This window comes from Tympanuchus pallidicinctus, unplaced genomic scaffold (assembly GCF_026119805.1).
Source record: "Tympanuchus pallidicinctus isolate F22 unplaced genomic scaffold, pur_lepc_1.0 scaffold14, whole genome shotgun sequence".
NCBI classification, from domain to species: domain Eukaryota; kingdom Metazoa; phylum Chordata; class Aves; order Galliformes; family Phasianidae; genus Tympanuchus; species Tympanuchus pallidicinctus.
Window position 1 is genome coordinate 17,638,842 of NW_026294659.1, and position 27,274 is coordinate 17,666,115.

Consider the following 27,274-nt stretch of genomic DNA (forward strand, 5'->3'; position numbering starts at 1 on the left):
TCCCTTTCACATTTCCCATTTTCTTATGAAATAATTGTCATCTTCTCTCTCACTACCAGTCTAGTAGATTCCCTTTCCATCTGTACTGCACACAAAATAGAAGGGGCAAATAAGCTCTGTTCTAGCTCTGAAGAAAAGCAACCCCAGTCATTTCACACTACTGCCTTTCAGTACTCCAGCCACACATAACCCACACACTCCAGGGAGAGACAAGCTAAACTAAGAATTGAAAACCATTGAAAAGTTTCAAAAAGAGTAACCATTGTAATTTTATTCATCTTTTTATTTCTTAAAGATGCTTCTTTTATAAGTATAGCTATGCGTTATTTCTCTATGTGAAAGGTTACTCTGAACTTTGGAGGCTGAAAAAAAACCCCCACCAAACCAGCACACCTCCAATAACTGTTAATTTCAGGTTGACTTTCTTTCTCCTAGCCACCAAATTAAAAAGAAAAAATCTTATTTTCTGCTTTGAGCCTGACAACCACCATCAATAGTCTGCATGCACAGTGTTACTAGTAGTAGGCACCATAGGTGCCGACACTGCCAGGTGGGACTCAACATTTGAGTTCTGCAGGTGAATTGACTTGTGAAGAAGAAATTCAGAAGACTAACAGGGCCGTCAGCCAATAGCACTTCTCATTGTCTTTAGTAAAAACGGAAGCTGAAAAACACTGCACAAATTATTTGTTCCCATTACAAGGGATTCTTTGTCCATTTTATCACGTGGATATTTAAAAGAAATAGGCAGGTGTATTAAGCAATTGTGATTCTCCACTTCCATACATTCAAATTCAAATTTAGAAAATTAAGACACCTGTAACATTTCCTCATCTGCTCATGGTTCAGAAAGCTACAGCATCTCCACATTTTCCATTTGATTATAACTGCTCTTTAGTCTAAAATCTCTGCATTACCTTGGACTTCCTTTAGAAAAGACAAAGCATCTTTCTCTTCTGAGAAAGGAATACTGAATATGCATGTCACCCCAGCCGTCATGATCCACTCTTCATGTTGTCACTTCAGCATATGATAAATTTCCTATAACTTTCAAACTGTTACTACTGAGAATAATTTGGGATACAAATCACTGATTGCTAGACCAAAAATTTCATTTATGTCTTGCTTATCTCTACACCCCTACTCCTTTCAACATAGTTTTATCTAAAAAACAAGGTAAATGTGTTCAGGTCCTGCATCCTTACATGTGTGTAGAGGTGTGTATCTCCTAGTAAGATTTTAATCCACCTTCCAACTTCAACCAGACTTTACGGAATAACAATGTCTCCGTTTCTCAAAGGTTTAAAAAACAAACACAGTGCTACAGAAAAGAAAGACACCCCAAAGAGGAAAGACAGTACCATGAACCCTCCTCCAAAGCACTGAAAGATTGAGATTTATATGGAGGAAGGGACTTCAAAAATAGTTCCCTGGAGGAAAAGTTTCAGTTGGTATTTGCAGGTTTTTAAGCCTCAAAATCAAATACCTACAGTGCACCTATCGGTAGGAAATAAGAATCTTTGATCTAATGCTTGTTGGTCCATTTCTTTTGATTAAAAGATTTGAAAGGTGGGGAAAGATGCTGCACTGACATCTTTCACTTCTAGGGACTTCACAGCTACCGAGCATGTGAGCATCTGGGCCACAAATGTGCAATTAGGAGGGTCGTAAGAAGGATAGTAATAGAATTCTATTTGCTGCCTTATTCAGCTGCTCTTCTATTATTGTATTTTCTGGAGCATGAAATCTTCTGTCCACCAAGCAAGTTCAGCAGAGGTAGAAATATGGAAACTTCCTCGCATGCACTGTTTGCATCCTCTAGCGAAATGAAGGAAAATGGCAGCTTGAAGCCCTTTAAGTCATCCAGAATTACAACTGCTGAGAAACTTTCTTCTGGTCTCAGAGGCTGATGAGGATAGTTTTTGAGCTCAAGTAAACAATTCCATGCATGCATCTGCCATTTTCAAGGAGAAAATGTTTATAATGTAGCTAATACCACAGACTGCAAAAATGCACTCAAACAGCATTCTTTTTTTTTCATTCTTGCAAATGCAGAACATACATATTAGTGTAGTTTTCAAGAGTCTCAAGATAACTTTGCAAATGTGTAGAGCTGAATCAGGAATGAGTCAATAACAATAATGAATTTGTATTGGTGGGCTGCAAAATACAATTAATCTAAGGCTGTCATTTGAATTTGTGTCTGAAGCTAAGCACCAACATTCAATATTTTATATTCAGTTGGCATTTGCAGAAAGGATAAGTACATATGGTTCCCTCTGAACCATTAGATGATCAAATTTGACAAATCATTGTAAAATTATTTGAACTGTGTATCTTCTCTCTACACAATTTTTAAAACGTCAGTTACTTTCCACTGGCCAAGTTTAATTAATGATGAATCAAGTGCAGTCACTGAGAGAATGTAGTGTTAAGACTCTTCAGGTTATCGTTTCCTTTTTTTTTAACCTCTGTGCCAATATGGTAGCAATTGAGTGCCATGCAGATCCCACAGCGGAAGAGGATTTGGTACTGGGAAACCTCAACTGTTTCTGATACGTTTGGCGACAACTAAACATATTTTGTCTACAGCCATCGACTCTGATAAAGACAAGCGTCACTTTCTTACTCTACAAAGTTTGGTTTCACAGTGATCTCTCACTATATTACTTACAGTGATCTTATAAGACCACAGAATTTCACCAGTTTCCACCCCTTCAGCTTGCTGCAGACTCCCACAGATGCAAATGTGGCTGAACTGTGTGGTCATCTCGTGCTACTATTGCCATGACACATCTAGAATGGTTCCTCCTCTAATCAAAACCCTCTCTGCTAGAGCTTTTCCGAGCCCCATTGCTATGCTATGAATGTTTCTCTTCCAAACATGTTAAGAGCTATAGTCTTTTTTTTACTACTTTTACTTACAACTTTAACTACAGCAATCAGAAGAACTTCATGCAACATTTGGACGTATGGTTGTGTGGTTTTATTTTCCCAATAAATCTCAGCTATCCACACTGAGGTAACTATCCTTGAGGACGGCAGCACTCCTTGAAGTCACCCTCAATGTGAATGTCAAAATAAAAAAGCACTTGAAGTAGAAAGTCTTCTTTGCAGTAACTGTTATTGCTTGGGGCTCACTGTCACTCACCCTTTTTCCTCCCTCACAGAATTCCTTTTTGCCAGGTTTCTTGTAGAAAGAGTCCCAGAAAACCCACTCTGTCATTTAATAGTCATGTGAAGATGACAGGGCTATGAATAGAGGACACAGACAAAAATTTTAAAAATAATTTAGAAGTCTCCCTCCAGCTTAAGCACTCTGGATGTGAGCACCTGAAATATGAATCTACATAGAGATGACACCCAGAAAAAAATTTACTAACATTGTCAAATAACTGACATCAAACTGATCCATTATGCTTTTCATTAAGACATACAAAGTTACATTGGGAAAAAACCAATCCTAAAACTAATAAGGTAACTGCTCCAGATGATCTAGATTGCTATGTGACAAGGATAAAGTGTCCCGATGCTGTGAGTGAGGGTTTTAAGGGACTCTGAACAACTGAGGGCCCAAAGCTTTGACAGCTCTGTGCTCTTAGTGGTCTCAGTTAATCCTAACCAAGGGCCTGTTGTGCTGTACTGTGACTGTCACGCGGAGGAATAAGGTCACACAGTGTCATCTAAGACCCTTACATTTAGAATGGAGCTTTACAAGGAGAATATACAGCAGTAAATACTGTGGGAAAGTTACTCACTTTCTTTCTTCCAGCAGAGCAATTTCTTTTTTCACCTCATGATACTCTTCTGCTATTTTGCAGTGTTGTTTGTACACCTGCATCGATTCCTTAGAGTCATGACAAGGAGGCAGAGGCTTTATGAACAGAAGAAGAAAAAAATACTGCTTTTGAATGCAATATTAGGAATAAACACATATTTTGAAAGATGCACTTGTCAGTTCATCTCCGTGAGAATACTTAGAGAAAAAGTCAAACACTTTGAGAAAAGCTGCTGTATTGAAAATACAGCAGGGAAAGAACGCTTTCCTGCACATGAATATGCACAACCCTTCAATCTTTGTAAGGATTTTCGGAGCTTTTCACAACAACTTTGCAAAGTATCATGAAAGACTGTTTAAAGAAAGATTTCTCCCTTACCTATTCCTTTTTCAGCTATAGAAAAGTAAGAATGATAAAGCTGACACATCAGTCATATCTACAAAATATGTGAGCATCTTTACACTGCAGAAACTACAGCAGTGAAGAGGAGGGTAATTTGAGTGTAAACCAGCCCTTATTCTCTAATTCTCAAAAGGAGAATAAAAGGTATGGAAAGTTATTGACTAAACACACTTTTTCATAGAAGCACTGCTTCTTCCAGCTTATTATTAAAATGGACAAGACTGTGAATTGAGACTAGGGCTGACTCTGCTGGATTCACAAGGAGCTACACTTCTGACTCTGGTAAAGCCAAGATTTCATACTGTGTGTGACCAAGCAATGCCTCAATCTCTAAGTAGTTTGCTCAAGACTGTCTCCAGTTTCTCTGCACTGCTAGTTCCTGTAGAAGAGGATATACTTAGTTAGCAGAAATGTTATGGGAGCATTGGCAAAGTGTGTCCAATTTCCACCAGAGGAGTGTGTGAGATTCAGAGTAGAAAGATGACAGTCATTAAAAAATCTGATAAAAAACAGTGAAGTGAAAGCATTGTATCCCCTAACCTGTATACCTTATTATTATTAATAATTATACATTATTACAGAAAGATTTGTTGCTGTTGTTGTTCCAGTGCATACTAAGTACAGCAGATTAAATCACCCTGTCCTAAGTCTCTTCATAAGAATTTCAACTACAAACTTGAAAATATAGTGTGGTTAAGTGTCAGTGTATTTCGTTCCTTAAAAGAGTACAACTTAATTTGGGCCTCAAGCTTGGCTGGCACATCGTGACCACAGCACTTTCAGGAAGTGTATTATTTTTAAGTTATTAGCCATGAATCAATTGACTGTACATGAAGTCCAAATAGCATGCTTGAGCCACCTGTTTGAAGCAAAAGGAAGCACTTAAAATAGTTCCTTTACTGTCCAGTTAAAGAAATCCAATTGCCTCTCACAATATAAGCAGACTTTTATTTCTTGTCGTTCTATTTTGACTCTTATTTGTAGCGTAATATTCCTTCAAGTGCATTCTTAGAAAAAGAAAAACACAAGTCTTCAGACATTTCCTATCCATGGTCTTGCAATCTTGTGTTCTTGCTAAACTGGAAATACGTATTTTATCAAACACATTCAGAAACAAACGTGAAAAGTGTTTTTATCCAAGAGGCAGAGTGTGTTGGCTTGAGATGCGCACCAGTGCAAAAATGTAACTAATGAATGGACCTCTGAAAGTATTTGCAGATGGTATGCAGTTCCGCATTGAAAATTTAAAACAGATAGTCATTTTCCATCTTCTAAATGTAAGAAATGCCACAGCAGAATAGTTTTCATGGCACAGTTCTGAGCTCGGAGAATTTGGGACCCCAGAGAAAGGGCTGTTCATTACTGGGTGAATGTGGTCCTAGGAATGGGCTTTTAATTGCATTTCAATGTGGCTGAGCAACAGCACCATTCATATAGTCACCCAAATAATAACCACAAATTTAACAGGACAGAATATAGAAGTCTCGGCGCTCTAATCCAAGAATGCAAGGGTGAGCCAAAGTAGCATCTGTGGTATCTACCAGAGATCAGCAAACAACAAATGCATCATAACAAAACGATCTTTAACAATACCCAGTGAGGGAAAGTCCCCGGAGTGATACTTCAAAGAAGAAGAAACCTGCTTTTGCTTTCAACATAGTTTCCGCAAAACTAGCTGGTTTAAATCAGTTTAAAAATTAAAGCAGCATTCAGTTTCTGTATTCCAGCTTCCCACTCAAAAGATATATTTAGAGAGTTAAAATTATCTAGTCATGCTGAGCCTTAATATCTAATTCCCACTTAGAACCAGTTGCTGGCTTTCGAACTCCTACCATTGTTTCCTCTTCAGCGTCATTTTTTTCTTACATTGATATTTTATCACCAGACAATAAAAGATACGGTTTACTGATATTCTGTTCATACAATTCTGTTTCAACTTTGATGGATGTTCTTACACAATAAATCAATAACTTTATTTCTAATTGTGAAAAGATACCTATTTGGTACATAAAAATCAGGACAGTGCATTTTACTTTAAAATGTAGATTTGATAATGTTTTCGTATGACTGGATATTTTGGTTTGCTCTTTGGTAAAACTGACATTTCTAAGAATGGTTTTGGAGATAATACCTACAGTTCCTATGAGTAATTTCTGGGCTGTGGTACATAATACACAGGCTTATGCATCATTATTTAACAAGCAGCTGTACTGTAATCACAAGAGACGTGAAGGAGCAACACTCTGCTGCTCTTTGCTGCTCACCATAAAAGACCAAGCAACACATAAGCACAGGGAAATTATTTTAGCCATGTCAAACAGCCTACTTTTTGCCATAAAGAAGGGTGCAGAGAATTGATACATCTGTTCCCAATAAAATCAGCATTTTCAGAAGATGGAAGGGCAAACTCCTGAAAAAAAACACCTCAGAAAGATGGGAAGGTTACTTGTTCCAAAGGCGTGCCTCTGAATTGGCACACATTTACAGTGTCAACAAATTTCCTTAGAAAAGAAACAAATAACAGTAATGTAGCAGTTACTGAACTTGTCCATAATAATCTAAATAAGACTGAGAGAAATGTGCTAAAATCTGAATCCAGCCCCATGTTATCAGAAACAAATTCTGCAGTCCACAGGCTTATCATGTTGTTAGAGCAGCTGAAGTCCTCTGCCTCAGCTAAGGGTCTGCCCCAGAGCCTCACCAAGACCAGAAATTATGCTGTTACTTCCAGTCCCATTTTGCCAAAGACAAATTTCCATTTTTTTTTTTTTTATTATGCCAGCATTGGCTTTCATTCAAATGGTGCTCCTTTATCCTGCCTATTCTAGCCCTGTGATATGCTTACAGAGAGTTCTCATGCACTTTCCATCCCTACATCCAAGCTGCACTCCTCTAATCCCTCACAGACAAAGCTTTTTCCTCTAGCTTGTCCTAAGCAGCCTCTGCTCCCTGTTCTACTTCCATTGCCTTTTTGAATATCTGTGACCAGGCCACATGAAGCCTTACAGTGCTTACCCGGAGGGCAGTCCTCTGGCACAGAACTGGCATCCCCATTCTAATCCATGAAGTCTGTATGCTATTTTTTGGTAAGAGCACTCTAGCTTCCATAGGTGACAAACGACAGAAGTCCCAAAAAAGTTCAGTTTACAGTATGGTGGTTTTTTTTTCATTCGGATACTTCAGGAAGTGTCTTGCCAGTCCATAATTAATATATATAAAAGCATACCTGCTACGTAAGCAAAAAAAGCTCCGGCCAAAGAAAGTTATATTTAATGGCAACAGTTGCTACTTTTAATCCTGCTTATTTCAGGCTTCAGTGTCATCCACCCTCATTTTCCTGTGTTGGCAAAATATGTGCACACAGCATCTCTGATTTGGTTCTCAAAGCTATTACAGAAACTATAGTTTTCAGTGGTACCGTTGGTCTATCCTGCCATCCCTAATTTTCAGCAAGGTCTGATTTTCCTTGCACTTTATGGAATGACTCACCTTGACAAACTTTCTCAAGAACCCAGCAAACAGACACTAAGAGATCCTGCTATAGGCTATTCTGTTACTGCACATAGGTACGTACATCTGTACAGGACATCTGCAATGTCGATTTAGGTTTTCATTTCAAATGCAGATATGAAAGACGTTGAAAGACGATACGTAAGGATAGTTCATGAAAAGACAGCTAAGACACTGAGCTTTCTGCCTAAGACAGGCTGTTCTAATTACCTTTGCTGAACAATTTTCAATTTTGTTTTGTGCATTTTTCCTTGATTTGTTCACTTTGCAAACTACATTTTCCCTTGCCACATGAATTCCCAATCCACAGAAGTTCACAGCCAAATCTGTAAGCTCTGTGTAGTCAATAGTGTCACTGCGGTATTCAAAAACTTTAAAAATCAATTTTTTATGTATTAATTTTTGTTTGTAGTGTTGTAGTTATTCTAGGTACTTCAAAAAGAAATCAAGACTTGTTTCTGGGAAGTTTAAAGAAAAAGATTGTGTCATGCATTTTTGCCAGCTGAGCATGCAGACTCAACTAGGAGGTAATCTCCAGCCCAGATCTGGAGTGGCATCCTGTATTTTTTGTAGGTCTGGTAAACTAAATCCAGCTAAACCATTCTGGAAGAACAGAAAGCCCAGTGACAATATTTTGCATGTGGCCTATTTTCATTACATGGCCTTGTGCTTTCATGTGATAGCTGGACATTGCAGCTCGTTTTTGGTAGCAACTGCAAATCTTCAAGCAATTTCAGGCAGCTAGTCTAGGATATATCTAGTCTAGTCTACTTTTACTATGGAAATAAGCAGCTATCTTTCTTTCAAACAATTCAGGTCAGCTGGATGGAAGCAACTGAGAGTTTTGCTTTCATTGCCTGAGAGATTTTCTATACTTTCACAATCATAGTGTGATGCTTTGGCTTTGTCAACACCCATGTCACACAAAATCTAAACGTGCAGTTATTACAGCAGTGTTATGGGAGACTTAATCAGCTCATTGGCAATCAAATCTAATTATAGAGTACCAAGTACTGTAAAAAGTCTCTTGAAATTTAGTGCTTTTAGTACAGAGCAAACTTTTTAGAACTTCTGTGTGCTTTTTAACTTTCTAAAATATTTTTTGTTGTTGTTTGTGTACCAGTAGTCTTGGCAGTGAGCAGAAGCAATGGTTCCACTATTTAAGTTCTGGACAGAATAAACAAGGTTTCTGATAAATGCTTGTGTCACAGTCAAACTGTCCTTACTGCAATGTTTTCCTCACTTCTTTTGTATAGACATTTCCTACTTAAGCCTGAAAAACAACTCCTTGACTTAACAAGCTGATATTATGAACAGTTGGATTCTTTTCTCTGCCAGAGGAAATTTTATGGTCATCCAACTCTACTGATTTCAGGAGATTTATCATTCATACAAAATATGATACAAACACTTGTCTCAGGCTCGCGATTTCATGAAGGATAAGGAGTTACAGAGCACTCCATATATCTGTACGAGATTTGTGTTCTTTCCTAATTAGAATCAAACACCCAGATGGAATAAATTGTTTCTGGGAGATGAACCACAGGAAATGCTGGAGCAGGACAGACAGCCTAGCAATTTAAGTCTTTAATACCAGATACATTCATCTACATTCTGTGTGACCTGTGCAATAAGGCCTTACATGCTGATGTAGATGTCTAAATATAGACAAAATCAGTAGTGAAATGTTTGTCAGAGAGGCCATCAGCACTGTGCAGCTAATCAAGGTCTGGTTTAGCTCTGACACAAGGCAAAACTCTTCCCAACAACAAACTAACAAATGCAGCAAGACTGGCCTCTCTTCACCTCTGACTTTAACTGCTTGTACAATGGAGGGAAGAACACACACCTGAAGCCCAAATAAGCTAGTGCTTTATCCTCAAAGTGTTGCTTTTCAGTGGGAAGATAATGCATTCCAATACTGCGAACAAAGGAAAGTCAAATTAAAAACTTACTAACATGAATTTGGTTTCATTTAAGCATATAAGGAACTTCTTTACATATTTTCTTTTAATAACGAAGCTTCAAAAAAGATGAAGCCTTTCTTGTCCATTAATTGCTGTGTTCTCATATATAGAGCTATTGCATCTGATTGCCATACACGATACTTCTTTTTTTTAAAGGCCAAGAAACAAGAACAAAACTTTTGAATTAGAGAACTGGTATCATTTTCTTACGTATTACTTCTTGAAACATTTTCCTCTCACGAGTGGAAAAAGTAACATTCAGAAAGGTAATTGGAGAAGACAGTATTTTTGTCTGAACATATCTAGTTGATCTGAACACTGGACTGATCATTTCTATTCTTCAGAAAGCAGCTCTGACTTTCAACTAGTTTCCCCTCGAGTAAGAATTCTTACAGAGCATTAAGTATTTGCAGTTGGTCTCCTAGAAATACCCTTCCTCCAGCCAATCCTACCTCCACCTCTGCATAGCTGGCAGCAGTGCTTGGACAGCAGGCACGATCACCCTGCCAGGGATGGCCACACTGATCTCTGCCCTGCCATCGGACACCAGTGCCCAAGCAGGAGGCATGGCAGGACTGTGGGAGGAAAAGTGGGAACACTAGGTAATTCTGCTCAAACAGCCAAGATGACTGCCAGGGACAAAGATAGAAGGGCAAGGGCTTGAAGCCCAAAAGAGAGGTGCAAATTGCTTGGTACTCAGGCTGTGGTCTGACGCCTGCATGCATAAAATACTAAGGCACTGATTTTCCAAGTGGCTCCGTGAACTTACATATCTTTCAAGCTGCTTTCAAAATCTAACCTGAAGATCGGTTAATTTGGGCTCTTCTTTTTAAAGGTTTCAAGGTCTCACCAGTTTTCAAAAATACAGTCTTTTTTTTTTCTTTTTTTAAGTTCCTGGTACTGTACAGACACATACCCTGCATATATCGTTTTTTCTTTAAATAAAATAGTAATGCTTTTAACTGTATTTACAGCACAGTGAAGAAAATCTCACGGCTGTATATGTGATGTTTTTATTATAAAAATATGTACCAAAATTCTTACAAACCCAAGTATTTCAGGCAGCTATGCCATGGTTGATTAAAGGGCTTCTGAGATGTGTGCTGCTTTATACTAGCTAACTCTGGGATACAGAAAAGCATGGATGGGGTGTAAGGGACACTGCTGTTCACTACTATTCAGTACTTCTGCAGGTCCTGGTGCATGTCCATGTTGTTGAAGTTTGCTTCAGCAGTATGAGAGCTACCTGTTCCAATGCTGCCAAGGCTCCATTAACAGAAATTGCAAACATATGCCATACAGGACTGACATACCTTATGCAAACTGAATCACACTAACTGAAAAATGCGAGTAATAAGAAATTGTAACTAGGTACATTCTGACTTTCTTACACTTACTGTTATTTTGGAATTTTAAAGCAATTTAAACCTAATTATATTAAATGTTTATAATTTTGTGATCCACATTGATGAAAGCAAAAAAATTAAAGTAGTTGTTGCTAAAGCTATTACCTCTACATAGCTCAGAACCCTATGCTAACTAACTGCCACCAGTTGAGCATTAAGACATTTAAACATAATATGCACATAAGCTTGGAAAACTAATGGGTGAAGCAGCACCATTAACATTATAATTTTGAGTGCTTGAATCAGATATTATTCATAAGATCCTTCGAATTACCTCAGATTTATCCCTAAAATAGTTAATGAAGGATAATAAGAAGAATACAATCTGAATCAAAGCCTTTGATTGTTCTTTGAACTTGATGTCATCTTGAAATCATGAGGGCAAGGGAAGTTTCTTTTGAAAATATTTTACTTAGCAGACCATTATTTATCCAACACACTTAAGTCTTCCACTCTATTTCAGCCTATCATAAAATTACACATTTAGAGCACATTACTTGCTCCAGAAATGGGCTATAAAAGTCCTAATAAAAAATAATAACTTGGCCTGTAAAATACCTACATCTAACACCAGTAATTTTCTTTTTAGGTACCAACAGTAGTAATGACAATCATACTTTGCTCTTTTAGAGCAGCCTTTGCTTACTCATTTCAGTGCTCTTTGACAAGGAAGGTAGTAATTATTAACCTCATTTCGCAGACCAACAGAGGGATGAGGCAATTTATCCATGAACACACAGTGTGTCGCTGACTGAAAAAAAAATGCAGGTATTGACTTTCTGTTCAATGTGTCTGTCACAAAACAATACAGATTTTCTGAAATGGAGTTCTTCTGAGGGAAGAAAAACTATCAGTTGTCTCTGCTGCTCTTTTCAGCTCAGGCCGTAAGGTGCTATTCATTCCTTTAATCTTTCCTTGTTATGCCCAAGCAGCCTGTCTCTGTTCTCAGGATTAGAGGGACAGAGCAAGAAGAGTCTCTGTCATCCTCCATTCCTTCCTCAGTCATCCTTTTGATGAGAACAGCAGGAGAGAAAATTAAGTCCTTTAAGTCAGCAGCCCTCCAGTGTTGTCTCACTCGTTGATGGGGACAGGAAGGATGACATCATTGAACAACACGCTCTGCTAATGCCTTTCTCAATTTACACTCAGGAAACAACTGCCTTCATATTGAAATATCAGAGGAAGTCTAAATGCTCCTGGGAAACAGATGATCTAAAGTAGCTTACAGAGGCCAACAAACACTCCAGAACTGCCAGAGAGGAAAAGGAAATAATCCCTGGACACAGAGCTGGCTCTGTGCCTGGCAGACTATGGAGTTGCCATCAATTGCTACCTGATTGCCCAGCAGTCAGGGCTCCACTGACATCACAAATCAGAGCAGGCACAAAGGAGTTCACCTTTTCTGTCTTGTACTGCTTGCAGACATCTTCTAGGGCAACTGTGTGGCTTGCTGGCCATGCACTATGAATTCAGTAGTTTTGATGACTGGCCTTTATTATCCAAGAATTGAGATGGGATGGCACTGCAGAATGAACCTTTGTGTTCTCTAGGGATGCTTAAGAGAAGGCTGATCACAGTCTTAGCACACTTTGCATGCATGGCTCATTTCCTTTCCCATCAAATCACAAAAACTCCCTTCATTACTGTGCAGTAGTGCATGCTGTGTTTTGCACAGGAATTGTAAAAAACAAACAAAAAACCAACCAACCAACCAAACAAACAAAAAGCCCATAAAAGCATGTGAGATTATTAAAGTAATTATTTCCCTGCAATTGGATTAAAGATGCTGAAACACTTTTCTCAGATCTTAAAAAGACAATGCTTTCCTCTATGGAAACATACAGTCTTATTAAATGTTCATAGATTAGAGAAGTACCACTGAAAACTTTCATCTTAGTGTAACATCCAGAGGCTTTTAACAAAACAAATCTAGTCAAGTAGAACTGCAGTCAAAAAAGAAAAGGTTTACCTGCAGCTGCTGATCTAGTTCTGGAAATGCCAAAGGGAAGGAGTTTTCAGGAGCATCATCATCTAGAAGGTATAGATGACATTAAAAGCCAGTATGTACCAAGAAGGCAATTTCAAATAATCTGTTCAAAGTAGTTCTAAATTGCATATATTCACAAACATCTTCATGTATATGCTTATTTTTCTACACTTGAGATACCTTAATGAACTCTTTGACAATATCAATGAGTGGGAAATAAGGAAATATTTAGGTTCTAGAAAAGCAGAAATGTATTTTGTATTGCCGTGATTAAGAAACAAAACAAAGCCAGTTACAGAAGAAGAGTTGTGGCAATTTAAAAACAATACAGTGAAACAATCCTACTCCCTGAGATATCCATTACAGTGCAAAACAAGGAACCTTCCACAAACAGCACCCTTACAATGAAAAAGTTGATCACTGGAATGAAAGGGAAAGATAACTTCCCCATCACAGTACAATGTCTTACCAGGGCTAAAACAACAACAATAGAAACCTTTTCTCCCACCATCCAAAGACAACTGCATGAACAAGAAAATTTGACTGGCACACCGGCAACTAGAAGACAGTCACCAACATAGATATGATTAAAGCGAGGACGCACAGCAAGCTTCTCCATACTGTAAGGAAATGCCTTTACTTTAACCTGCGGATTGTAGTCCTTCCCTCCTAGAGTCAGTTCATTCATGACAATGAGCCAAACTTTGTTTTTATTTATTTCTTTATTTTTAGTACAGGCTTCATGCAAAGGTGGGACAGAGTGTGCCAGTTGCGTCAGTGTTGTGGTGTGGACACCTGCCCACTAGTAGCTGGACTGAGATCAGAAATATGAATCATACTACGCAGTGTCACAGCTAGACACCGCAATATTTCTTTCTCAGTGACTTTCACACTATCAGTTTTGCATTGGGTTGTGATGACGGTTTGTGTATCTTACTACAGGTTATGGGAGGTGAAGGGAAGGTTACTATTAGCCAGCTTACAGAGGCGGTTATTTGTAATGTGTCAAAATAAAACAAGGATGGCTCTCACTGGAGAAAATTGCTACCATAGGTCAGATCCTGTAGACTGCTTTTTGCTGACAAAACTGTATGCCACAAATCCCCAAAAGGATTTAAAAAACTAGGTGTCAAAGCAGGTTTAAATTGTTTTTCCAATACAGTTATCTCTTTATCCAGCCATCAGTGGTCATGTACTGGCTAACAGTCAGAATCTTACTTTTAACTAGCTCGGCCTGAGATGGACACCACTAGGAACGAATGCCCAGAGGAGGGCAGGGAGGAAAAATACAGTGATACGAAAGGGCAAAGCAAATATTTATGAACCTCTGCAAGAAACAAAGCAAAGAAGTATGTTTTTATGGGCTATGTGTCTTCCTCATAAAGTCACACCCACACACACAACTTCCATTTGTGCACCATGTCCCATACATGCCTACTGTAGGAAATATTTAAATGGTTTTAATTTCAGAGTTGTATCCTGATGATATGCAAGTGTTTACCTTTAATTTTCTGTGGCTTTCTTGCACGATATTTAAAAATAGACCAATAATCTAAAAGAAGAAAGATGAATCATATGACAGAGCTAAAAGGAAGGACAGAATAGGACTCAGTCAGACGAGGGGTACAGCTGCTCTACAGATATTTGGCCAAATAGCTGTTGAATATTCTGACAGAGATACTGGACCAGAGGAATGGTCCTATTTGTTTTTTCAGCAGTACAACTTCAGTACAGTAGCAGTAAGGAGGGAACTCAAACAATTTTATCTTAAGGAAAATCAAAGAAAAAGTTATCCCAAAGAAGAGACATCAGCCAAAAAATACTTTTTCACTGAATCAGATATTAATAAGGAAAAATAATGTTGCAGAACATTAGAAAATGTTTTGGATTCCCCTCAGGAAAACAAACAAACAAACAGTAAATAAGGTTTTAAAATGTTTTAGAAAGGATGGAATAAGGAGAGAATTTACTGTAGAGGAAATCCTTTCAATAAGCAGATGTTCAGTACTTATTTTCTGAACTCAAGTGACTGAGTCAATGGTACTAAAAATGGAACATATTGGTATCCTAACCATTAAGGCATACCATAGTACATTTTATAATGGGCCTGCCCTAGCATCTATTGAACAGCTGCTAGGGTTTTTTTTAGTTATGCTAGTTTAAGACTTGTTTAAATCATCCTCTCAATGATGCTCACCACATCAGATAAGCTGGGGACTTTGGTGGCTTGAAATTTTTCTGAGTTCCTAATTCTCTTGGGCTCCTATCAAAATTTTCAGCTTAAGTGTTTAGCCCACAAAACCAAAGAGGTATCTGCACAGCTAACTGCAAGCTTGTTTTCCACAAAACCAACAACAAAAATATTTCTCCATAGCTTCCAGTGAAATTAATTACTTCTTCAGGTTGGTCTGTATTGCACCGTTGTCAAAGTAACAGCCACAACAACAAAAATTACTTGGTAAAAATAAAACACATTTAGATTTCACAAAAGAGGAAAGCAAGTGACAACAATTATTCACTTCCTAATATTCTTTTAAGGATACAGGCAGAAAATCAAGAGGCAAGAAACTCTTGCAGTTTCTTCTAAAAGAATTACTACTGCCTTAGTGCACAGAGGAACAGACTAAATCACATTCTTTTTGCTTTCCATTCAGTTGAGCTCAGACAAAGCATCTTTATGTTTCAAAACCAACTCTGATCATTCCTATAGTAAAGCCAGCAACATAACAAATGAAGAAGCTCCCTAAGCTGCCCAGCCAACACACCTTCATGCTGAGATGGCATGATGGGCAGTGGTGTGCATGGGCAGCAAGGATAAGCCATTCAACCTCTGTTGTCCGGGTGAGCTCTTGTCTCTCTGCTGATCACACCTACTCACACAGATGTAATCATGGATTTATTATAAGGAATGGTACAGAGATTCACTCAAGCAATCTGATTTAGAAAGCTGAACTACATTAAGACTGACTTTCTTTGTACAAAAGGCTTATTACTTATTAGTGATGTTATGCATTTGGTCCCCCAACATACACTAACGTGCATTTAAGAACAAATCATGCTTTCTGGGAAGCTCACCATGTTTTGGCCTTCTGGAAATATCAATAGCACAGATTTCCATGATGTAGACAATTAAGTAAAATCCCTCACATTCTACTGTCTGACAAAATGCTTGGCATAGTAGTAAAAGTAACACTCCTGTCTTCCTATATACCTGCTCCACTGGGATGTGAGCAACAGCAGATGATTAAGTACTTGAAGAACAACATCTGATTTGTTTGCAGCATGAACTCACAAATTACAGTATCTCTTGGATCTTCACAAAGATAGCCAGAAATAGAACATAAAAATTTAAATGTGTTAAAAGCACATTAAGGTTGCTAAATCAAGCACTCAAAATTTAGGAAATGCCAATCACAACTCTGCTTCCTCGAGTAACTGAGTTATGATCCAGTCTTTAATTATACAATCAGATGCTAATTTTCTCTCCTACACGCGTGGGCAAGTGTATTCAAATCTCTTCCTCCTAAATTAAAGAATTAAATTGGTAACATAAGCAGGCTGTTATCCTGTAAGCAGATCAGCCCTTGCACAGGAAAAGTGCTCAAACCCGACTGCAACTGACAGTTGGACACCACTGGAAAACTGTGTTACAGGGGGTCCGGCCTTGGCCCTAAGAGGGCAGTGAGGCCCAGTAGCTACAGTGCTGGCTACTGACAGATGAGCACAGACTGATGGAGTTCATCCTGGAAGGCTGTGTGGCTAAGTGACTGGGACTTGGCACCACTGTGTGAAACTCCCTGGGTTCTATTCACGGTCCTGCCCGAAGCGACCTTACGCAACCCCTCAGTTACCTCACGCATAAAATAGTGAGGAATGGTCACTGCCCGACCCAGGAATAGGCTATGAAGGCTTGCTCAATAATAAGAGTTGCAGAGCTCCCCAAAATAGCACAGCCCATAACACAAGAGGTAAGAGCAAAACCCTCCTACTCAGTATACCTTCAACCTAAGCCCGACATGTCCTGGGAGGAATGTACAGCCTCTGTCCCTTTGAGGGTATCTCACGTAGGTTCCTAACTTCCCCAAAATACAACAAGTACTTCCTATCCTAATAAGGTCTTGCACGCAGGATTTATTAAACATTTGGGGCTGCAAAGACATGCACGAGCCCAAACTAAAAAATGAATGGACTGCAGTGTTATGTTGTCCCACTCTTAGAATTTCTTATTTTATGTCACAGAAATGCCCAAAAGACCTCAAAAATGGGCTGATCATGCCAGCCTCTGAACAGACAGCCACACTGGCAGTATGTTTCCCCCCTCAGGAGCATGTTTGTAGATAAGAAACAGAGTGAGATGAGGTGAGTGGTATCTGATGGTTCTCGTCATTTCCAAAGACCCAGCCACTTACTTGTAGGCTGAGTGCAGTTTTGTAAAACCAGCTCTATAAATTTCACCCATATATTTTAGCAATCTCCATTAGTTTTCAATCCATATATTATCAGTTGGAAAGTCTTTGTTGCCATTACAAATGAAAATGGAGATGGAGTAGGGCTTTGAAGCTTGCTATTGACGCAGCCATTACAAAACAGTCTTACCAGATCAAATATAAAAGCAAAAAATTATTTATGGTCACTAGGAAAACAAAGGCTTAAATAGGAATAAAGTCATTTGCTATGCTAGCAAAAATGCCATGTCATTTCACTGTCTGTCAGTTTTATTAAAAGAGGTATATTTTACCTTATCTGTGTTTTTTTGTTATCTGTGATTTTTCCCAGAGAGTGCTATCAGAGGTAGAGCAGTAATTTATCACCACATTGCTACCAGAATTCTTTTGTTAGATTCAAGCTATTATTCTGGAAGGGAAATTCAAGAGATATTTACCTGTACAGTTTTTTTTTAAGAACTACTACACAATACATATCTAGTACTCTACATTTAATAATTAGATATGATGTTTTAATGATATGGTCAGTAAATAAGATTTAATGACATAAATTAGGATATACTGAATTTAATTGGTTTAAATAAATCAGTGTTGATAAATTAAAATGAACTTTCTATTTGGGACCACTTATTTAAATTTTTGAACATCATATTCAGTTTAACTTGTATTGATATAAGATAGACTGATATTATATGTCTCAAATACATCAATTTAAAACAGTACCTTAAGTCAAACTGGTGCAATATGATGTGCAGACATACTCTGGGAAACCTATGTTTGATGCCAGCTTAGTGAACTTGAATAAAAGAGCCAAACATAGATATCTATATATACAGGAATAAGAGATACACAATAAAACTGTCATCTTATATAGCACTCAAATCAGCTGCTGTTCTTGGGACTTTTAAGGAACTGGTTTGCCAACATTCACATTAAAATGCTGTACAAAGCACAAAGCAAAGCATTGACTGACAATTAATGTAACACAATTAAGTTATTTCTTGTACACTCGGGATGGGTGAGCTCCCGTCTTGTAGGTCAGTTAACACAAAGTAATCTCTTCTCATGAGTTGAGAGCAGTTTCTCCTTTCACTGCTTCTCACACCCAGTGCTTGGTTACAATCCTAGCCAGTGAGATAATCACCACCCAGAAGAAACATTCCATTTCCCCTTTTTATATCTAGTTATGCTGCAAGTTCCTCCAAGTAAGCTGTGGTACAACCCCTGGAAGGATAATGCTGCATTACTTGGTGAAACCTATCACTGTGCCTTTCAAATGAGATAAAATTCAAGGAAAAGTTTAAGTCAGAGAGATTCTGTCACCACTTAGCCCTGGTGAAGGACTTCCTGTATGTACCCAACTCATCTTAAAAAATGTGCTATGTAGCTCTTTACGCTATCTTGATCTGACTATGGTTTATTGTAAATTTGGAAACCTTACAAAAGTTTCTTTGCTTTGCCTTCTCTGAATATATTACAAGTAATAATATTAAATAATATTAAATGTAACAATGTTTATAATGTAAAAGGTAATAATATTTACATGTTACTACTAGAAGAAAGAGTAGAAATCTTGTGCTGCAGTAAAACAGGGCGTGAGTTTAGACCTCTTACTAGCCCCTAAGGGCTAGTCGTGCAGTGAAATATATGACAGTCACTTTTACTGGTTGCTATTTAATTTTATCACTACTCAAAGATTGTGGATTGCATATTGCTGGAATTTTGTCTTTATGTAATAAATGACTCAAAACTATGGAAAGGTTTAACAGAATGTAACAGAAAAAGATTACCTTTCTGTAACTGAGATTCTTTCTGTAAATGTTAAGAGAGGCTGAAATTATTAGCAGGATAGAGAAGTAAAAAATAAATATGATGCAACATTAAGGAAGCTAGGCTTCCTGCCTTTCATGTCCCTCTTCTTCCAAGCTATTCACAACCTTGTTATTTCCTATTGCCGTCTCCTGTCACAAACCACTCTACCCTCTTTGATTTTCCCATGGTCTCAGCTTTCCCTGACTTGTTTTCAGTGTCTCCCATAAGCATTCTCTTTCTGTAATTCAAAAGATCACTCCTCTTTCTTTTCAGTCTAAGACCTAGATTTGCCACAATTCTTGTAAGAAACGTACCGTGCCATTATAGCTTCAGAAGTGACAAGGATTGATTATTACTTTCTGTAATAAAAATGTAATTAGCATGTTATTGTAATTTACAAAAAGAGGGCACAGAGACAGCCACATGTATTTCCTAATATTACTTCTCCCAATCTTTGTGGATTACCCATCTTTATAAGCTGCAAGTTATGCACAATAATATAAATGTTTGTTTTGAAATCTCCTTGCATAAGGGATGATACTTTCTTCCAAACTAATAGCTGTAAAATGGTATTATGCAATAATTACCTAGGGCATATAAAGTACATTCTGCAATATTTCTTAAAATGAGAAAATGATATCCAAGTCAAGGCTATTCTCAGAAAGCTCAGGAAGAGACTTCACATATTATCCTGCCCCACAGAGCACTCATCAGCAGTGGGTTGAAGTTATCTTTATCAGAGATCCTCAGATTTCACATCATCAACACATCTCAGACAGTGACTCACCTTTATCAACAGCTCAGTCAACTTTATTTAAGATACTTCCTAGCTTCCATTTTACCTTGTCAAACCCTGATTTTTTATTGCACATCAATGGCTCTCCAGACCTTAATAATATTTAAGATACAAACTAAGAATATTCATTTGTTCCAAAGTCTGAAGGGGCCATGTGCATACAGAGCATATTTGAGCAAATTAAAGCTCAGTCAGCACTAGCTGACAGGATAAACATCAATGAAATTTCTGCTGCTTTCTCAGAGAACATGCCATGTGGGGCATCCGTTTCCTGAAACCTTTCACCAAGCTGGGCACGTGTGGCACTTTCCAACCTTCCTGTTGAAGGGAAAGTCTCTTCCTGTTCTAGCCTCACTGACAGTACAAAATGTCCCTTTTATTCTGTTATTTTAAAATTGCCTGAAAATCAAGTATACTGTAAATACAAATGATTTTGATAGTTAATTAAAACCTGAAGTCTATCTTCCTGAAACCATTGAAAAAAAGTAATCTAAACTGTCAGTCATTTTAGTCTAATGAAATTGCTAATGGAAACATTAGAAGCTACTGGTCAAGAAAATTGATCATACAATACTGCTATCACTTAGGAAGAAAATTTACCTATAACTCTGGACTTCATTTGATATTGTAGACACTAGTAAAAAGCATGTAAAAAATTAAAGCAGTCACTTCCTTGTGGCTTAATCTGTAAATTAAATTGTACCTGGGGATTCATCCAGGCTGAAGGCAATTCGTACTGGCTTATCAGCAGGTACCCTGGCGGTGGTGATCATGTGGGCACTTGAGCCAATGCTTTTACTTGTCTGTTCCAGCTGAAATAATATAAACAAAACATTTATTACAGAGCACGTGATACCATCCAGCAAATGAGTTTTTTAATGCTTCTCATGCATTCATAGCTACCTTTCTCATTCTAACCAAGCAATGTTTAGAATCAAAGCCAAGGGAATGCCATTTCACTTATCCGTTTAAAAAGGATTCAAGTGCAGACTGCCTTTCTTTTGCTATTTGCAGATTAGAAAGTACAATGGCAAAGGAAGCTTCCCCTCTCCTCACCTGCTTGCTCCCCGCCATTGCCCCTTCAGCAAGCCTTGACTCGTGGCAATGCTGCCTGGTTCTGAAGGTGAAGAAGGAAGAAGGGGTGGGGAGTTGAGAGTAACATGACCCCAAGCCTGCCATGTGATTGGAAACGTGCACACCACTCCAGATGGTGTCAATGAGGAGGCACCCAACCTCCCACCTTCCACCCATACTCCCCCACTCAATGGACAGAAAGTTAGTGGCTTGCCAAACCTTGGTGGTGGTTCTTCAGCGGTCCTCTGTGCAGATGTAGGGGTCTTTCTGCATGGGTTTGCCTCCCGGATCAGGACCTTAGGCAGCCCTTGGTATTTCTTCTGAGACCAGCAGCTCCAAAAAGCAGTTTTAATGAGATGAGACCCTGTCCATCAAGAAAACTGCTAATTCACTTCAAGCAGAGCAATAAAGAATCAATGAGTAACAAAGAAGTTTGTTACTACTGATCTGTACTAGTATAATTAAAGTATCTTCATTCAAAAGTTGTACTCACAGATCTAGTGCATGCATTAACCATTTGAATGAATGGTATGATTGAACTCTACTAAGTAGATGAACGCAAACTTGACCTTGTTGTATCCCTAGCTCAAAGCTGCTGAAATTCACAGATATTAACTTTCTAATTAGCTCCATGTGTGAAGAATGTGAAGTCAATGGGACTTCATGCATGCAAGAGATCTGCCCCGAAAAAATTATTTTAGGACTGTAGACTATGCTATCCAGAGTGCATTGTATTCATACCAACAACGTGGACAAATAATGAGAGTAGCTTTTAAATCACTGTAAAAACTCCAGGGTCAATGGGAAACCAATTTTTTCAGGAAAAAGCAACAACAACAACAATAATAATAATAACTGCTAAATGTTGTATCAAATATCACTAAGAACATAGCATTTACCTAGTGAAAAAAAAAACCAAGCCAGTTTCCTAAGCCAATAATCTTGCAGTTTTTCAGTGAAGTAGCAATTGTATTGCACTGAAATCCCAACAACCCATTCAGATTTACACTTACTTATTTGGCACTCAGAAAGTCAATAGAACAGAATAATATTACAGGATTACAGTCTTCCTTGGTGATGCATGAGTGAATCAAATTCTTCCCTGGCATCATTGCATTGCAACCAGTGGAAGAATATTAAATTTGCATTTGGCCCATTAATTTCAGCCTTTATCTGCATTAATATTTAGCTAACAGATACAGTTGCTCTGTGGCAACGTTACACAGTCATTCATTAGAATTAACCCTAATCAAAGAAATTGTAATTTAAAAGTCTTACTTTTTCTGAAAATAACAAATATTCTAATATCATTAAATAAATCTCATTTGGAGGTAAGAACTTCTTTTTCTGTAGACACATGAAAAGTATCAAGGATTATTCCTTATTCTCTCTTGCTATTCATCAAGGCACAAAAATTCAAACTGATATCTATTGGGCAGAGAAGAACAAAGGTCAAATAACTGCCACAGTGTATGATTTTAGTCTCAGAGAAAGATCTCTAGAGTCAATTGAAATATTCTATTATGAAGAGCACTAACATTTACTTTCTCAACATTATTGATCATTTTTTCTTCCTCCGGAAACACTTTATAAGAAATATTTGAGACATTTCATTTTCTTAAAAGACAACTGCTAATGCAAAATTGCTTGATTTTATTTCCCTTCTCTCCTCCCCACTACAAGGTAGAGAGGAAAAACAAAGAGATTTTAAATGATAAGCACATCCTTGAAACAAGGCTACTCATCATTCTGTATCATTCTCCTGACATCTACTATCACAAGTGGTCTTCCACTTCACAATTCATATCATAGCCTAAGAAACTAAAATGATGCAATCTGCTGAAGGATTTAAATTTCTATAGCAATACTGTTTGGAATAATTACCAATTATTAATACCAACCAATTACATGGTCTGTGGTCTTTAGTATCTTTACACTAGATCTCTTAACTCTAGCTGTTTGAGGGCAAGAATCAATACCCTTTCAGTAAGTGATGGCGATTTCTGTCATAACACAAAAGAAAGTTTTCATTTTATTCTAATTCACACACACAAATAACAACAGCAACAACAAAACAGAAAAGAAATCACATCTTTGTACAGAGCAATTACTCTGCTATCCGGTTTCTTATATTACATTTATACCTTCAATCAGTTTTGTGCAGCATCCTCAAGCTCTTCATCACAACAAGCAATGAGAGTACAGAGAGAGGTGGAAGCGTTCTGTGTGCAAACAAGTTTTGATGCAGGAAACACACAGCCTGAAAGCCCCCATCCCACCCACCTTCTCCACACATGATGAACGGTATCGCTGTAGACAGGGATGAATGTGAGTGGGCAACCTGGAATGTAATGTCCTTTAATGAGCAGCCCCCTAGCTCATGACAATTGCCTATAGCGCTGGCTGCCGACGGTTCATAAAAAATCTGTAGCAGAACCCGGATAATCTAAGTGTTGTTACAGCGCTATCAGTTTAGTTCAGTTTTTCACACCTGTTGCCTTACCTCACTTAGTGGAGTGTCTGCACTTGTGTAATCCAGGGCCAGCCACTGCCTTGGCTTGTCGTTGCCTTTATGGAGTAAAGCTTCAATAAAAGAAAAGGCTGCACCTGCTGCATAGCAACAAACTGACAAGGTCTGAGAAGCTGAGACAGCTGTCAGGGCAACATGCTGCTACCTGCACTTCCCATGGGCTTTGCGGTCCCAGAAGATCACCCTTTTCTGCTTTTCTTCACAATTCTGCTTTTCCTTCCTCTCCTTTCCAGTGGCGAGGGATTATGATGCTGTCATGCTTCAGGGAGGAAAAAATCCTTCTGTCACAGGCATTATTAAACAGCAAGCTGTGGCGAGACCAAGATTTTTAATTCATTAGTCCTGGCAAACCTAAAATACAAACAGACTTGCTTCATAGGACAGGAATGTTTTCAGCATGACCCAATCAGTGTCTGTGTCTATTCCAGCAAACTGGCAAAGATAGCATGACTCCAGTCAGCAAAAATGTCTGTGGCTCCAATCAGCTTGGGGTGACATTGCCAACTTGGACCGGCTACAAGCGGACTATCAAATGATAGCAGCAACGATCAGAGCTAACAACAAGGGATGGGCTCGGTGTTTTGGGCTCGGTTCGCGCTGGCTGCGGTGAAGCGAGGCTCGGCTAATAGCAGGCGACAGCACTGCAGCTCCGCAGAGGCAGCGGCACATTTCAGAATGCGTGCGCCGTGAAAGCAGATGTATTTATAGATGAACTGATAATGACGGCGATAACTGAAGCTGACTAAATCAGAGACTTGACTGAACTCAGAGGATTTCCTAGTGTGATTTCTGGTAGCATTTCTCAGCTTTGAAACTGCAGGCAAGTAATTCAGAGAGAAATCTTGAACTATGACAAAAGAGAAAAACTCCTTCTGTTTAAATTTTTACCAGGCACGTGTACTGCCCACATAACGTTATTGGATTGATTGCTACCACTGTAATTAAAGAAATGGAAAACAATTACAAAATGAGTACACAACAATATTAAAAAAGGGGTTCTTTTTTTCTAAAAAAAAAACAAGTTATGTTTTGAAAGTGTATTTACTTCTAAACTCCAGATGGAAAAGCTTTATCTAACCCAAGTGGAGGAACTGCTAGATTCTTCTGTTGGCTCAGCTGAGATATACAGAGGTTGCAGGACAAGTTGAAGTGGTAGTAAAGGCTCTCTGAAGTCAAATCTTCATCCTCAACCTCCCACCTCTCCTCAGTTTCTGGCTTCAGCCCAGGATTGCTGTAATCATTGCAGATCTCAGGAACTCAGCAGCTGCCCTCACAAGACCTTTTTCATACTCTGAAATGACCAAACTACAGAGATATTCTATCCACATCGCCCTTCCGCCAGCAATGATCCAGAAGGGTATCAGAGAGCCATACCATTAGTTAGGTGTTTGGTGAGGCAATCTTCTGAACTGAACTGTGATTTTAGAGCAAGCATTAGGCCCAAATAGTCAGTCAAAAGCAGAAATACATCTCTGACTATGCTCACCCTTTTCTCTTGATGTATTTCTGAAAACAAAAACAAAACAAACAAAAAAAAAATGACGGTGCTTTCCTCTATGTCTCCTTTGGAAGAGGAAGGAAAGAGATTTGTCTCCAATCATAATCACTGCTTCTAACAACTTTCTACGGATCAATGGCATCAGCAGCTAATACTGATCTCCAGCTCTAGGACCAGCTATTGGGAAAGTATTTGGAAATACAGAAAACCCTTGCTTCACTGATGTTACTAAAAATACTTTTTTTTTTTTTCCTGTTTCTACAGAGACAAGATTTAACTGAAATCAGTCTGGGGCTCCTCAGTACAAGAGGCCCTGGAGCGTGTCCAGAGAAGGGCAACAGAGCTGTGAGGGATCTGGAGCACAAATCTGATGGGGAGCTGCTGAGGGAGCTGGGGTTGTTCAGTCTGGAGAAGAGGAGGCTTAGGGGAGACCTCATAGCTCTCTACAGCCACTTGAAAGGAGACTGTGGTGAGGTGGGGGTCGTCCTTTTCTCCTAGGTGACAGCAATAGGATGAGAGGGAATGGCCCCAAATTGCTCCAGGAGAGGTTCAGGTTGGGTATTAGAAAGACTTTCTTTTCAGCAAGAGCAGTGAGGCAGTGGCACAGGGAGGTGGTGCAGTCACCGTCCCTGAGGTGTTCAGGAGCCGTGTGGATGTGGCACTGAGGGATGTGGGCATGGTGAGGGTGGGCTGGTGGCTGGACTGGGGAATCTTAGAGGTCTTTTCCAACCTTAATGATTGGAAACATAGGAATGGTCCTATGTAATCTCTTCTGCCTTTATGTGGACAGATGACATTTAGATGGTACAGGTGGCTTCATTACATGTCATTACGATAAAGCCTAAAAAAGGCTCTCCACATAAAATTATGACATGCAAGATCTTCAGTAGTCATAACAGCAAGGGTCTTGGTCAGAAAATATGGCTGAATAGTTCAGGAGTGGCTTTTCCAGAAAGCTCTGACACTCCACATTTCCAGACTGACACTTCAGTTGTACTCTGTTTAAACAGCATATGTGTTTGAAAACTGAGTTCATAATCATGTTTGGAATCCACTGTATACATATTTTTAAATGTCAGTGTTTCTAGTTAAACCTTGTGTTGTTATCCATGGTTTACAATGGAAGACAGAAACACCTGTGCTGCACTGAACGTGCACACATTTGGGTTCTTCTCCAGAAGACTATTAATCATGAGCTAAGATATCAAAATTGTACAAACAGCCAAGATTTACATCATTTAAATATCAGTTCTATGCTTTACACAATGCTTGGTCATCTGGAATTACTAGTTAATGTAAGGCAGCATATTTTAAGAATCCCACAACATTGTGGCATTCTACATATAGGACATTAAATCTGAAATATCAAGTTGAGTGATTTGACTGTAATCATTTTGTCACATATTTACTACTGAGGTAATACAAGAAATAACAATATATACTTAAATAGCATATTTTTATAAGTTTGTTTTTTTTTTTTTAAATTACTTCACAGCAATAAACTGGAGAAGAAATCCATTTTAAACAATGGGTAAATTGAAGTTCAGGGTGCTTCAATACTGTGATTTGCTGAAACTAGTAGTTGAAGGCATTGTAAATCTGGGAAGGAGATACATCCCACTTCTCCTGTTCTGTAGTCTGATTGAAATCTATGTATCTAAGAAAACTATTCACCCCTTTATTGCAACACAAAGAATACTTCTTCATAACAGTTTGCATATACTCCTCATTGTCATATTTGTGAAAATTACAGGATGCCTATAACTCCATTATTTATTTTATTATATTTCATTTCATTCCATTTCATTTCATTTCATTTTGTGCAGGGCTGTGTCCTGTTTCATTTCCACAATACTCTTAGACATCAGATGCCTGGTACCCAAACATGTTAATGCTTTATCACACTGCAAAGCTGGTGATAAGCAAGAAGAAGATATCATCAAAAACATCTTAAAGAGGCATACACTAAATTAGGAACACTGAAAGTCATTGATGCTCAGTAGCAGAGACATGCAAATCTGTAACAAGTTTAGAATGAAGTATAAGTTATTCTACGGATGTAAAAAAA

At 38.4% G+C, this 27,274-nt stretch overlaps 1 protein-coding gene across 5 annotated transcripts in view; it reads right to left on the reverse strand.

The window, feature by feature from the left end:
* The window catches only part of MAP3K7CL (MAP3K7 C-terminal like), a 34,400-nt gene that overhangs the window by 5,375 nt on the left and 1,751 nt on the right, over positions 1-27,274 (reverse strand). Inside the window, exons 1-7 of one of the 5 annotated variants that reach the window (XM_052674092.1) lie at positions 23,854-24,332; positions 23,682-23,761; positions 21,398-21,542; positions 21,161-21,221; positions 20,808-20,916; positions 13,034-13,095; positions 3,759-3,874 (exon numbers count right to left, since the gene is read on the reverse strand). In XM_052674092.1, the coding sequence (XP_052530052.1) occupies positions 3,759-3,874; positions 13,034-13,095; positions 20,808-20,916; positions 21,161-21,178 (305 nt within the window). In that variant the 5' untranslated portion in view covers positions 21,179-21,221; positions 21,398-21,542; positions 23,682-23,761; positions 23,854-24,332. Of the gene's footprint in view, positions 1-3,758; positions 3,875-13,033; positions 13,096-20,807; positions 20,917-21,160; positions 21,222-21,397; positions 21,543-23,681; positions 24,333-27,274 lie in introns of those variants that run through there. The other 4 variants (XM_052674090.1, XM_052674089.1, XM_052674091.1 and 1 more) reach the window with 4 other exon arrangements.